The sequence below is a fragment of the Lemur catta genome, chromosome 10 (assembly GCF_020740605.2).
Source record: "Lemur catta isolate mLemCat1 chromosome 10, mLemCat1.pri, whole genome shotgun sequence".
In the NCBI taxonomy this organism is placed as follows: domain Eukaryota; kingdom Metazoa; phylum Chordata; class Mammalia; order Primates; family Lemuridae; genus Lemur; species Lemur catta.
Window position 1 is genome coordinate 18,944,252 of NC_059137.1, and position 13,150 is coordinate 18,957,401.

At 47.3% G+C, this 13,150-nt stretch overlaps 1 protein-coding gene across 1 annotated transcript in view; it reads right to left on the minus strand.

The window, feature by feature from the left end:
* The window catches only part of PAPPA (pappalysin 1), a 236,897-nt gene that overhangs the window by 198,895 nt on the left and 24,852 nt on the right, over positions 1-13,150 (minus strand). The window contains exon 2 of the mRNA XM_045563088.1: positions 3,017-4,079. Coding sequence (XP_045419044.1) covers positions 3,017-4,079 — 1,063 coding nt within the window. The remainder of the gene's footprint in view (positions 1-3,016; positions 4,080-13,150) is intronic.

Genomic DNA, 13,150 nt, shown 5'->3' on the forward strand with positions numbered 1-13,150 from the left:
TGTTAAGAAAGAAAGAGGTAGAAATAGAGTTGAAAGATGAGAGATGAGAGAGAGAGAGAGAAATGGATGAGAATTAAGTTCAGCTTTTTATTAAAAATCACCTAAATAATGTCAATCTAATTTTCACTGCTTCTGATACAGATTTGTTCCTTCCTTCCTTCCTTCCTTCCCTCCTTCCTTCCTTACCTCCTTCCTTCCTTCCTTCCTTCCTTCCTTCCTTCCCCTTCTCTCTCTCCCTCCCTTCCCTTCTTTTCCCTCCCTTCCTCCTTGTTTTGTTTAAAGTCACAAAGCAAATATTTCTCTGCAACCTTCCACAGGTTTCTGTGCACCAGGACAGCTGATTCTGCCAGAGCCCAGTAACCTCCAGCCTCATCAGGAGATGACACATGGCCTGGTGGGGCTCAGCGAGGGCACACAGATTTCCCAGCCAGCAAACAAACAAGCCCTGGTCACAGCGGTCACAGCTGGCACATGGCCGCTCCCAGACATTCTGGGCATGCAGTCCCGTGACTTAGAAAAGAGGAGGCCTTTGGAGCCTGCCAGAGCTGTCTGCTGATTGTGAGGTATCTGGAACCTGGGGCCCCACAGCCCCTGTGCTCTCGCAGGGGCCAGTTGCCCTTGGTCCTGCCCAGCCATAGTCATCGGCTTTCACCCAAGGCTTCTGTAAAGCCACGCTGCCTGTCAACCCCTTCCTTGAATCTGCCCCTTACTGTTCCTTGGATTTAAACATATCCCCCTTCAGTGGGAGCTTTGGAACAAGTAGCCCTGGATTCAAATCCCAGCTGCCCATTTATTAGCGGGGTGAGCTTCAGTAAGTCTCTTCATCTTTCTGAATCCTGGGTTTCCTTCAGCAAAATAGGGCTACAGGTACCCACCTCTGGCACCTGGTAGGTGCTGAATAAACCTTTGTTGTACGAATGCATGAAAGAGCAAATGAATGGATGTACAAATGAATGGATGATTTTGACTTCCAGCTATGCCCATTGTCCCCCCTGCCCACTCTGCCTGGGCACAGAGGTACCTCCTGGGAGTCTAGCTCATTGGAGAACACACTACGCTGATCATGGAAGACTTGCATTTGTGATTTAGCCTAATCACTTTCTTGACCTGTGAGCTTGGCTAAGGTGCTTTATTCCTTAAGTTTCCTGTATTTTCCCATCAGTCAAATGCAAATGTTAACCTCTGCCTTGCCTCCATTGCCAGGTTCTGGCAAGGCCCAAATGAGAGCAAAGACAGTGCTCTGTGACCTGGAAGGGACTGGCCACACACAACAAGCCTGCTTCTCACATGGGCTACTCAAGTGTCAGAGCCAAGGTGAGAGTCCAGGGCCCCTCCTGGTGCCAGGGGGCTGAGCTGATGTGCTTTCTGACTTGCTGCCAGGCAGGACGTTCTCCTGCCAGCATCGTCATTCCTGTGCACACAGGTATTTTGTCTGTGCACAGGAGGCCCTTGCTCTTTTGAGAGAGACATAAAGAGAAGAGTCAGCAGAAAACCTGCAGAGGTTGGCAAATGTGCTCGAGCCATCAGCAAGTCCAGGGTCCTGTGTGTTGGACAGAATAGGAAAGTTCAGCGTGAATCCGGGAAAAACAAGAAAGTGGATACTGACTGTCTCTCTGGCTTGAAACTAGTGATTCCAGGTCCCGCATCAAATACAGGTCACCCTTGGGTTCACCTTTGGCTTCCACTTTGGGATTACTGGTTCTAGTTGATAACCCATGACAGAGGCGGAGGCACTAGACCACGTTTCTGCCCTCTTCGCGGTGGTATATGAGAATAAAGTCCCTCTGCTGTATCCTCCCTTCTCTTCCAAACCAACCTTTGGAAGAGATTATACCTAATTTTAAGTAAATTTTATTTGCTGTGTATAGTTAAGGTATACAACATGATGTTATGGGATATGTATAGATAGCGAAAAGGTTATTGTAGTGAAATAAACTAACATACCATCATCTCATGGTTACCTCCTTCTTTTTCTGTTTTTGTAGCAAGTGCAGCTAAAATCTACTCATTTAGCATGAATCCCAAACACAGTACAATTTTCTTTTCACCTCTGGTCCTCAAGTTGACATTATATCTCTAGACTTGCTCTGTTATACCTCTTCTATTGACCTTCTTGTTCATTAGCTTTCTAGACTTGTTCTGTTCTACCTCAAATTATACCTGTTCTTGAAGATCTTGGTCAAATGCCACCTCTCTCAGAAAAGGCTTCCCTAATATAGTCAAGCTGCAAGTCAACTTCTTCTCTCTCATCTCCCAGGGCAGTCTCTAAACACAACACACTGCCTTTCATTACACAAGTCATGACCAGTAGACTTACCGAGAATTAAGTTATGTGCTAGCCACTGTAAGAGAGGATGTATTTCACATGCCCTCTCTCAATTAATCCTCAGAGCAACTTGACAAAGTAGCTACTGTAATTTTTACAGAAGAAACAGCATGTAAGAGATCACAAAGTGAGGAAGTAGCAGAGCTGAGATCTGAACCCAGGTTGTATAGCCTGACCCCAGCTCCACCAATACTGTCCAACAGAACTTTCTGTGATGACGGAAGTGCTTTGGATTGCTCTGTCTGGAATGGTAGACACTACCCTATGCAAATACAGAGTACCTGTGGTTAGTGCAAACCCGGAACTGGATTTTAAATTGTATTTAATTTTAACAGATTTAAACAGTCACATGTGGCTTAGTGGACAGCACACCTCTCACACACTCTGCCACATACCATATGACAGCTATCTATCTGGACTCAGCTCATGCCACCCAATCTAAACTTTGAGCTCTTCGTGAAGACAGAGCTCTGTCTTCCTTCGGAGCCCACAGTAGGCACTCAATATATATTTTTTGTAATGAACTGTTTGCCTGTGGTCCCCATGACGACTTGAGTAAGAGACTCGCCTGGCTCATGAAGCTGCTGTGTGCATTGGAAAGAGCCTGTAACACTCAGGCACCTTAGCTATAAAACATGGGACATGAAGCTCAGCTCTCAACGGGGCATATTCTGCCCAGTAAGGTCTTACCTGTGTGGAGAGTCGGGATCAAAGCACGTTTTAGTGACGTCGGTGATTTCGGGGTCACAGCACTCTCCGCCATCAAAGTTGAACCGTTCGTAGTTGCAGTCCATGTCGCACACCCCGTTCTGCTGCTTCTTCATGAAGGCGGGGTGGCGCAGGTGGCGGCAATCCCCGCCATCGTGGCCAGTCAGCGTGTGATTGCACTCGGGGTCACAGTTCTCATCCCCGATCTTGCTGATGTCACAGTTGGCCAGGATGAGGCGGTGGCGCAGGGAGGAGTTGCTCACCTCCAGCACCTCCAGTTCCCAGGAGATGTTGTAGTGCTTGAAGGCCTCCGCCAGCTGCCGGTGCTGGAAGTCGACCTGCTGGCGGCTCACCGTGGGGTTCTCGTGGCCGTCATCGTAGAGGTTGACCACGCGGTAGCGTACCACCTTGGGCCTGCGGAAACTCGGGAGCTGGTTGTAGCTGGTGATGACCTCTGTGTTGTCACACAATGTCTGCCCACACAGAGGGGGCTCCAGACTCGTGTCCAGCAGAAAGCCATGGGCGTTGCTGAATTCCACTTGGGGGCTGTGGCCATCCTTCATGGGGGACCAAGTACGCTTCACATTGTCCCAGTTCTCCTGCAGGAGGAGCTGAGGTAGAGGAGTGTGGAGGCCGTGGGTTTCCATGTCTGACAGTATCTCGCGCTGAGTCCTGGCCACCTTCCACAGACTGAAGTGCTCGATGTAGCCCCGGTAGTTGTGATTCAGAGTGCTGCCGCCCAGCATGAGCACTTTGCACTTCTGGGTCAGTGGGCTGAAGATGCCGCCCACTTGCTCCCCAGAGGTTGCCACCTGGGCACCATTCACATAGAGTTTCATTAGGCGCCCATCGTAGGTGGCAGCTAGGTGTACCCACTGGCCTGGGAGGTAGCTGCGGTGGGCATTGATGGTGGTCACTTGCCGGGCCCGGTCTGTCTTCAAGGAGAAAAAGTAGCGTGGGTCTCTGTTGCCTTGGTCACCGACGGTGTGAATGCCCACGACCCATCCTCGGTCACGCGAGGTATAAGAACATTTGTCATACAGCCCTATGTGGCCCCAAAAGAGAAAGATGAATAAATAAAGGATGGAAGAAGAGGAGGGTACGTTATTTCTCTCTGATAAAAGTTATATCAAGATGTCCTAGACTAGTGGCTTGCAAAGTGCTCTGTGAGATCCTGGCAGTAACTAATGGTGCCTCTGGGACCACCCCGAGGGCAAGGCGAGGGTTGGAGGAGCTGAGAGGATGGGCACGTTGGGTCCGGGGCATTCTCCCCACAGCTTTACCCCATGCCATTCCACTTTTATTGGTTTTGAATAGGAAGCATACAAGAAAGACTTTTGTTTGAAGAATGGGTACTTCATCTAAAGAAAATGCCACAACTATAGCAATAATAATAAAAATCTGACAACCATGGTTTTGCAAAGCCGTGGGATGGGGAAGAGGACTTTCTAATGAAGAGGGAATTTCCAGTGCAGGATGACATATGAGGTGAGAGGAGAAACAGAGGAAAATAATAATGAATAGAAGATGCTCCTTTACAAGGGTGTCCCTACGACAAAGTGTGCATCTGCCTTTAGCCGTCATCAAATGATCCCTGGTGTTGCACTGTTGGGAAAGTTGGCTTAAAAAGTAAGGGACAAGGGCTGAAACGCCAGAGCTTCTATCTCTAATAGGAGTCTTGGCTAGCCTTGCCCTCAAAGAAAGGAAACACACTTAATAGCCAAGCCAGAAAGACATTTATAGATTATTTCCTCCAACTCCTTTGCTTAACAGGCGAGGGAGTTGGGACCCAGAGAATGGGAGGAGGCATTTGTCTGGTTACACTGAGTCATTGACAAACTTCCTGAGTCCCAATTCAGCTTGCTTCTCTCTAACACTAATGCCTGTATATATAAAATGAGTGCTCTCTTAACATAAAAAGATGTTGGGGATGCCTACGTAAGAGTTAATGATAATGAACAAAATCCCCCAAGCCTCATGGCAGGCCAGGCATTGTGCTAAGGTCCGTATATATACTAGTTAATTTAATCCATGTAACACTCCTACAGTGCTGACAATAAGTTTCTCATTTAACCAACGAGGATACGGGAATTAAAGGAGGTGAAGAGGCAGGTTCGAGGCCAGCTAGTTGGTAAGTGGATCCTAGATCCATCAGACCCTGGGATTCACTGTCCTGTGTACTCATTCTATGGCACCTGCCCCGCCTCGCTAATGTCCCCAGGGATCTGATTCACACCCTCTACCTGGGGCATGTCACAAGTTTTAGTTCAATATTTGGCGGAAGTTCCAAGCCAGGCATCTCCAGACTTACTCTGGGAATCCCAGGAAGTAGCTTAGTGGATTCTCTCTGGATCTAATTATTTTTCTACTCACCAACCCCAGCCTTTCTGGAATATACCCAGTGTCCTTGGCACAGATGAAGCTGTTGAATGGGGAAGAGGACTTTCTAATTACGAGTGCATTTTAAGTTTCAGCTGATGTATGAGGCCAGGTGTGAGGAGAAAGAGAGGGAGCTGTGAGTGAATAAAAGATGCTCATTTAGAAGGACAGTGCCTACTCTCAGCTGGAGAATCGTCGCGGTCACCATAACTCTGAGTGTGCACCTGCTCAGCAAATGAGCATGACGAGCTTCAGCAAAACCAGTAGAGGAGGCCCACACAGCCTTCACTCTTGTGTGGGCACTGGGACCTTGGAATTCGTATAAATCTCTCTGTTCACAGCTGACATGGCCAGCAGTCTTGGCTGAGCCTCCAGGCCCACCTACACTTCTCCTCCCACTCCCTGCCCCCAAGTCTTTCAGGTAATGGGCAGAGTCTCTTTACAGAGTCATCCTGCTCTCACAGTCAGGGCAACCTTGGTGAAGCACCAAGTACCTCCTCTGGGTCTTGCTTCTTCATCTGGCGAAGGAGAGGATTGAATGAATTTCCCTGTCACATACGACGTCAGTCTGGTTTTCTTTATTCCAGATTTTCCAATGACTAACACACAAGGCACCTCTTCCAAGAAGGTCTCCCTGATTGCCCTGTGAGTAGTCATCATTCTCTCCTCCGAATTCACTTCACTTTTAGGAAACTCGACACTTATTCTCTGGTTTTGGAGTTGCCCACATCCTTACTGTTACCTCTTCTCTGCTAGACCATTTGCTTCTTGAGAGCAATGACTGTGTGTGGGTCATTTCGGTACCCTGCCCAGCATCTTGCCATAGCAGGCACAGGAATGATTCCAAATAGAGCAGGAGAAGAAAAAGGCAGGAATTTTAAGATTAAACAGAATCAAAGGCACTAATTTATGTCTCTGTGGCTAAGGGAGAGAGAGAATCAGAGGACAGAATGTGTTCTTCACAGAGTAGAAAGCAGGATCTTTGGACTCAGGGTAATCTGCTTTGGATCCTGATGACAGCAATTACTGGCTGTACGTCTGGGGCAAAATGACTTAATTCCTTCATCTGTCTTTAAATATGTTGTCATGCTTAAAAGACACAGCAGATAAAGCACCCTCAGCATACCATGGCTGTCCAAATGAGAGTTCATGTTCAAGGTGCTGGGTTCAGGGGAGATGTCAAAGACAGAAAGTAGAAAATGACTGGAAACAAAAGTCAGAAAGGCCCGAGAGAGGGACAGAGGGGCACCCTGAAGGGATCTTTCCTGATGGATCAAGGGCTAGCAGGATGAAGGCTCGAAAAAGCCCAAGTCCTCCTCAAACCCACTGGCAAACCCTGCTTAGAAATCATAGATCCCTGTCAGCTTAGATGACATCAGGAGACTATATATTAAAAGCTGCCTCCCTATTGACTCCCTCCAGAGCCCAAGATCTGACTCCGAGCTTGGAGTGAGTTGCCCCAGATCTATGTGTTGCTGTCCACTGTGGGAACCAACTAGAATTGCGGTTCCTGGAGCCACCACATTCACGCCCCCCCACTTCTTAGCTCACCTCTTCTCCCTCCCCCAGCTGAGCCCCGTCCCTCATAAAAAGAAAATGAAGGGTCTTCTAATGAGAGAATTAAAATCTGAAACGGGATCCTTTTTCCCTCTCTCTTTTTTTCTCTCTCTCCCTACAGGTTTTTATTTTGCCAGGGGCTCCCAGTCCCTGGTTTTCCTGTTGCCTTTGGAAGGCGGCTAGCCTGGTTAGCAAGGTAAAGTGTTGACACATCTGTAGGGTGCCCTAGTTCAGAACCTTCCGGGGGCTTGGGACCCGATCTCAGGCCACCTCTGTTTGCAATTGAGAGAGAAGGGGGAAGAAGTGAGAAAAGGCAGATTCCGCAACACAGAGCTAAGGAATGAGGGGTGGCTCAGCCCCGGGAAGCAGAGAGGAAGGGCAAAGAGAGGGCTTTCAGTGGAACCAAGAGGAAACACATTAAGGGAAATGAGAACCTTGAAGCAGTGGCTTTAGAAGTTCACAGGGAAATATTTACCTGGAGTGTAAGTGGCGAAAGAAAATCACTGAGCTTCAGTAGGGATGGGGGTGCAGAGAGGTGAGGGGGATCTATTTCCGCATGAAATAGCTCAATCAACAGTAGTCACACTTCAGGGAGCTGGGAGGGAAGCACCCCTGTACTACCAGCCCAGAACCTGGGCTTGGGTGCCAGAGATCTGGGTTCGGTTACCTGTCCCAGGTAACCTTGCCTGGGACAAGTCATACCATCCCCTTCATGCTGTGGAGCCTCATGTCCCTTCTCTGCAAAAGGAGGGGTCTGACTAAAATGATCCCCTGCTAGAATTTAAGAGCTCTTTTGTTCACTGTTAGAATGCTTCCTTGTAAGTAGAAGGTGCTCAAAAATTGGTGTTGATTTGAATTGGATGCCTTACAGCATTCCCGACGCATGCATGCTTCGGTTCCCTCTCCTCCGCATATCTCCATGCAGGACACAGAGCAGTATTCCCTGGAGGACACAGGAGTACCCTGCATCTCTCCACACAGCCCCTCCCCACACCTCTCCAGGAAAACAGAGGCGTAGTGAAAAACACAGCGCAAGTCAGTCTGAAGTCAGCACCATCTGTGTGGAAGGAGAGGATGCTCCCTAAGGATATATTCCCACGTGGCAAGACGGAAGGTCACACGCAATTCTGCACGCAATCTACATATAATTAGCATATACCTGTCTCAATGATATAAGCATATAGAACCAGACAATGAAAATGTGCAAGAGCCCTTTTTTAGACAAGATTGGGTGCACTCAGAGTGGTACGGCTGTAGACAAGAGCCCCTTTTCAGACTGATAACACATCTGGGCACATTGCACAGAGGGAGAAGTCAAAGCCTAGACCAGGAAAGGGACTTGTCGTGGGCTTCCTGTTAAGGAATGGGTCACTCAAACCTGGGTCACCTGGCCATTCTAATGCACGCCTATCCTCCTGCAGCTATAACTTGATGTGAACAGGGGTTCCTATGCTCCCAGAACCTTGCTATTTATTTATTTTTATTGCCTCTTTTTCTTCTCATCTACCCATTTAACCTCATCCCAGAGAGCAAGAACATCTACAAAGGAGAAAAGCCCAAAAGCAGAAAGCATGTAGGGGGGTTGCCAGAACCTGGACCAGGAATGTACAGAGTATGGGAGAATACTCTGGGCTTTGAGAGCATCCTCTAAGGATTACTAGCTTAGACACTAACCAGGGCAGCTTTGTCTGACCACCCCAGGTACCAACAAATCTTCCTCCCATGTATTCATCATATTCTGTCCTATCCTAAAACTCAACACTAAAGCACTTACTCAATGTCTCTGTTCCCAAATGTCTCTTTGCTTCATGTTTACATGCCCAGCATCCAACATAAAGCTTGGTATGCTGTAGGTGCTCCCTAGAGTTTGTCATTGAAAGTGAAAAATCAGGGAAGACAGAAAGGGAAGGGGGATACCTGCTTATTTCTGCCTTCTCTACAAGAGCATGTTAGCCTTTATCCAGAACTCACTAAGTACCGAGTGCTCTACATTAATTCTCTCACTTAATCTTTGCAACAAAGCTATCAGTACTGTCCACGCTTCAGTGCAAACTGAGGCTCGGGAAAGGGAAGTGATTGTCCACAGCAACCCAGCTTGGAATCTAGGCCTACAGGATTCCCAGACCCAGGTTCTTAAGGGCAAAGTGCCAAACATTTGATTGTGGGCTGTTTTAGGGTATGACCCCTGCCAGACATATTTCTATAAACCCTACAGCACCCACACAAGCAAGTTGGATTGCACTGCAAGCCGTGAGGTTTCTGTCATGTCATTCTTCTGTCTGGACCTAAACAATTAACTAGGAATCAATGGTTCTTTATTACCAGTGAGTAATCTGCTCTATTGGGCTCGTCCCACTTCACTGGGATGTGAGACTTGCACCCCGTTGTCTATCTGGAATTTGGGGTCCCTTCCTGAGCTGGTCCTTCAGTCTCAGGACTTTCGTTTCTAGCCTCCTTGCCTGTTGGTTTCTGACCCAGGTTTCTTCCAACTTCCAGTGTCTATACTTAATTTTTCCCCCCAAGGTTGCTGTCACGCTCTTGGCTGCCTCAATCTTCCTTTTCATCTGTTAGGGGCTGAATTGTGTCTCCTCCTCTCCCCTAAAATTCTGATGTTGAAGTCATGACCCCCAGTACCTTGGACTATGACTGTACTTGGAGATAGGGTCTTTAAAGAGGTAATTAAATTAAAGCGAGATGGTTAGGTGGGTTCTAACCCATTATGACTGGTGTCCTTATACGAAGAAGAACTTAGGACACAAGTATGTACAGAGAGATCATGGGAAATACAGGGAAAAGAGCCATACACAAACCGAGGAGACAGGCCTCAGAAGAAAGCAACGCCACCGATACTCTGATCTCAGACTTCTAGCCTCCAGAATTGTAAGAAAATAAATGTCTGTCGTTTAAGCAACCTAGGTTGTGGTCCTTTGTTAGGACAGGCCTAGAAAACTATTACATCCTCATGTAACAAGTTTCCTAAGCTCTCCCACTGAAATTTTTCTCAGCTCTATTCTATCTTCCACTGCCTACTCCCAGTTCAGAATCTTTCTCTCGTTAGGACACAATGCCTCAGTTTACTCAATTCCTATTTTGCGTAGAGCAAGATCTATTAGGAAGATGTAAAAACTGGTGGTATGGTCACCACACAAAGGAAATTTTCCTAACTGGGAAGGGGCACGTCAGTGTTTCTGCATGAATATGCATTTCTGAAGCACCTGTCGTGTGTTGAACATGTAGGTAGCTGCTTCCAGGCCAAAGTGTCTCAAATAATCTTCACAGCAACCTTGCATGATAGGCACTGTTTACAAATGACAATACTTGAGACTCAGAGGGGTAAGGTCCCCTGCCCAAGGTCACAGAGCACTAAATGGTAGAGAGGACTGAAATTCAAGTTTCCTGATTTCAAGTTCAAAATTCCTCCACAGCTGAGGGGGATCCCAGCTATGCCTCCGTCCTGTGGTTTTTCCGAGAATGTTTTCCCGGGATGGTTTAACTCAGTCCAAAATGAGCTCTGATAACATCTGACTCTCTTTCGTCACTGTCTAGGGAGGAGAATTAGCAAGAAATGACAATTTATATCCAGTTTGTATTATTGTTTATTTTCTCTCATTGGAAGAGTAGATATAGGAGAGGAAAAAAAAACCTCTACCCAGGGCATTTCTGCCAGTGAAAAAGTAGCATTTTCAAATAAATAATAGTAACCATCGGTTTCTGAAAGCATTTGTGCAGTTGTCTCTCTACTAAGCACAGACAACCCTGTGAAGTGAGGTTTATTACTATTCCTTTGACAGATGAGGAAACTGAGGCATGGAGAGGCTAAGTGATTTCCCCCTCAAGGATCTAGCTGGGAACCATAATTCTGACCACCGCCTGTCTGACTGCAGAGCCAAAGCCCCAACCCACGGTGCTTGCCTTCAGTGGGAATGACCCCCAATGCACAGTCAAGGTCTTGGGTCTGGCTCTGCCACAGCTGTGCTGTGGGTCACTAAATGAGTAGCTCCCCTCTCTGGGCTTCCTCACTTTCCCTCCCTGTGAGATGGGAGGGTTACACCAGCCAGTCGCAGAGGTCCCGCCATCTCGGATTCTGTGACTCTGAGATCCCGGTGACTTCACATGTCCCAGCCTTGGTTCCCGCGGCGGGACACGTAAGGTCGCTGGGAGGCAGGGAGGCAGGCAGTTGCAGGTCCTTCAATTTAAGGATGCCCACTAGCTGTGGGACCTCTGCCAGGAGAATACAAGCAGAGGTGAGAGGATGAGGGGATGAAAGGGGGAATTTAGGTCAACAATCTGGTTTCTTTCATGAGGCTAAAAAAATTAAAAGCTAAAGGTTGGAGCTGGTCCCTTTTTTGTTTTGTTTTGTTTTGCTTCCATGATTTAATCGCTGGTATCAAAGCCGCAGAGGAATGCCTGAGAGAGCAATCCTATGGAAAGCTTTTATCTGTCCAGAGAAGAGTGATTAAAACAGACAGATTTGGGTTAAGTATACCCATGGTCCCTGCACTTGGTTCGGTCGGGGGGAGACCCACCAAAATGACCTGGGGGACTCGGCAGCATCAAGCATTCAGAGGAGGGTTGAGATGTCACTGAGGAGAACACCTGAGGGACTGTTCCTCAGCATCCTCATCCCTCTGGGTCCATCCTGACTCAAAGGATTTCCCTTGGGCTCCGTGGAAGGAGGAGGCTTAAAGTGAACCACACAGGACTGGAAGATTATACCAAGTTATCCTGGGTTCTGGGCATCTCTGTCTCCTGGTATCAGAGAGGCAGGAGAGTTACAAGTAATTGTATGGAGCAATTCACAAGGTCAGGGTTAGCTCAGGTGCTAGCGTACAGGTGGGATCTAAATTCTTTTTTGTAGGACCTCATAGAGCTGTGAATGAGCATCCAGGGTGGTATCTGCACCTGCTCTCCTGCCTGCTTTCTTTTCCCTTGCTGGGAACTGTTATCTGAAAGCGCCCCCCCCCCCCCCGACTAGATGGGTCTGTTCACCTTTTTACCAGCTGTGTGATCTTGGATGAGTTAATTCCCCTCTCTGAGCTGCAGTTTTCTCACATGTATTCTAGGGATGAAGAATCTTATCCTGTACACTTCACAAATCTCTTTTGAGGGAGAAAGGAGATATTTCCTTGTAAACTATTTAAGGCTATCTGAGTGTGAGGCAACTTTGAGAAGAATATGCCCAAGGGTTCCTAAAACCTATACATTTGAATAATATACAATAATATACAGACTTATGCAGTGCATTTGGGATGGCGAAGTGCTCTTGAGGGATCAGGGTGCACCTGTTATTCCCTCTGGCTCTTTTGCTCATACGTAAGCAGTCTGTGTAGACACAGGAAGGTCAGGGTCTTCCAGACCAACAGAGCCGAGTTCAAATACTGGTCCCACCATTTACTAGCTGTGTGACTTGGGAGAGTCAGGATACCTCTCCTAGGATTAGTCTTCCTATCTGTAAAATGGAAATGATACGCTTTCCTCTGACATTCGTAGTGGGGCAATAATGAGATAATGAACATATCAGGACTTGGCTCCTGGCCACTGGCAATATAGCAAGTGTTAAAACACACGGACTGTGGAGTCAGACTGATCTATCTGTATCCCAGCTCCGCTCCTTGTTAGCTGTGTAGCCTTGGGCAAAATCTCTTCACCTCCTAGATAGTTTTCTCATACATTACTGGTACATAAACTGATAGTACCAAGTGCTTAACACATAGTGCCATTTTGAGGATTTAGTGAGAGAATACAAATCTCATTTGCATAGCATGCAATAAGTACAGCTACACTTTTTATTGATATTAATAATAAATGCATGTCTGTCCTTCTTGCTCAGAATTGGGACCACTTGTGTTTTTCTTCTTCTGTGCTGTTAAACTCTATCCTTTCTGACACTACTCTCTGAAATAGAGATGCATGTTCATTGCTCTCTTTTTCACACATTGTCAATGAAATCGGTGCATATCGAGTTAAGAAAGGAGGTGGAGGGGGAGAAGGAAAAAAGACAAAGAAGAAAGAAGAGGAACAGGAGGCAGGGTGGGGGCGTGGAGGGAGAAGTGCATTTTAGTTTTGTTCATCCTTAAAGGTTGCACGGCACAACCAAGATCCTGGTGACTGAGTGGTGCTGACGCTGGGGCTTCCCTGGCACAGAGACACATTCTTTGGTCATTTTGCTGACTTGAGGAC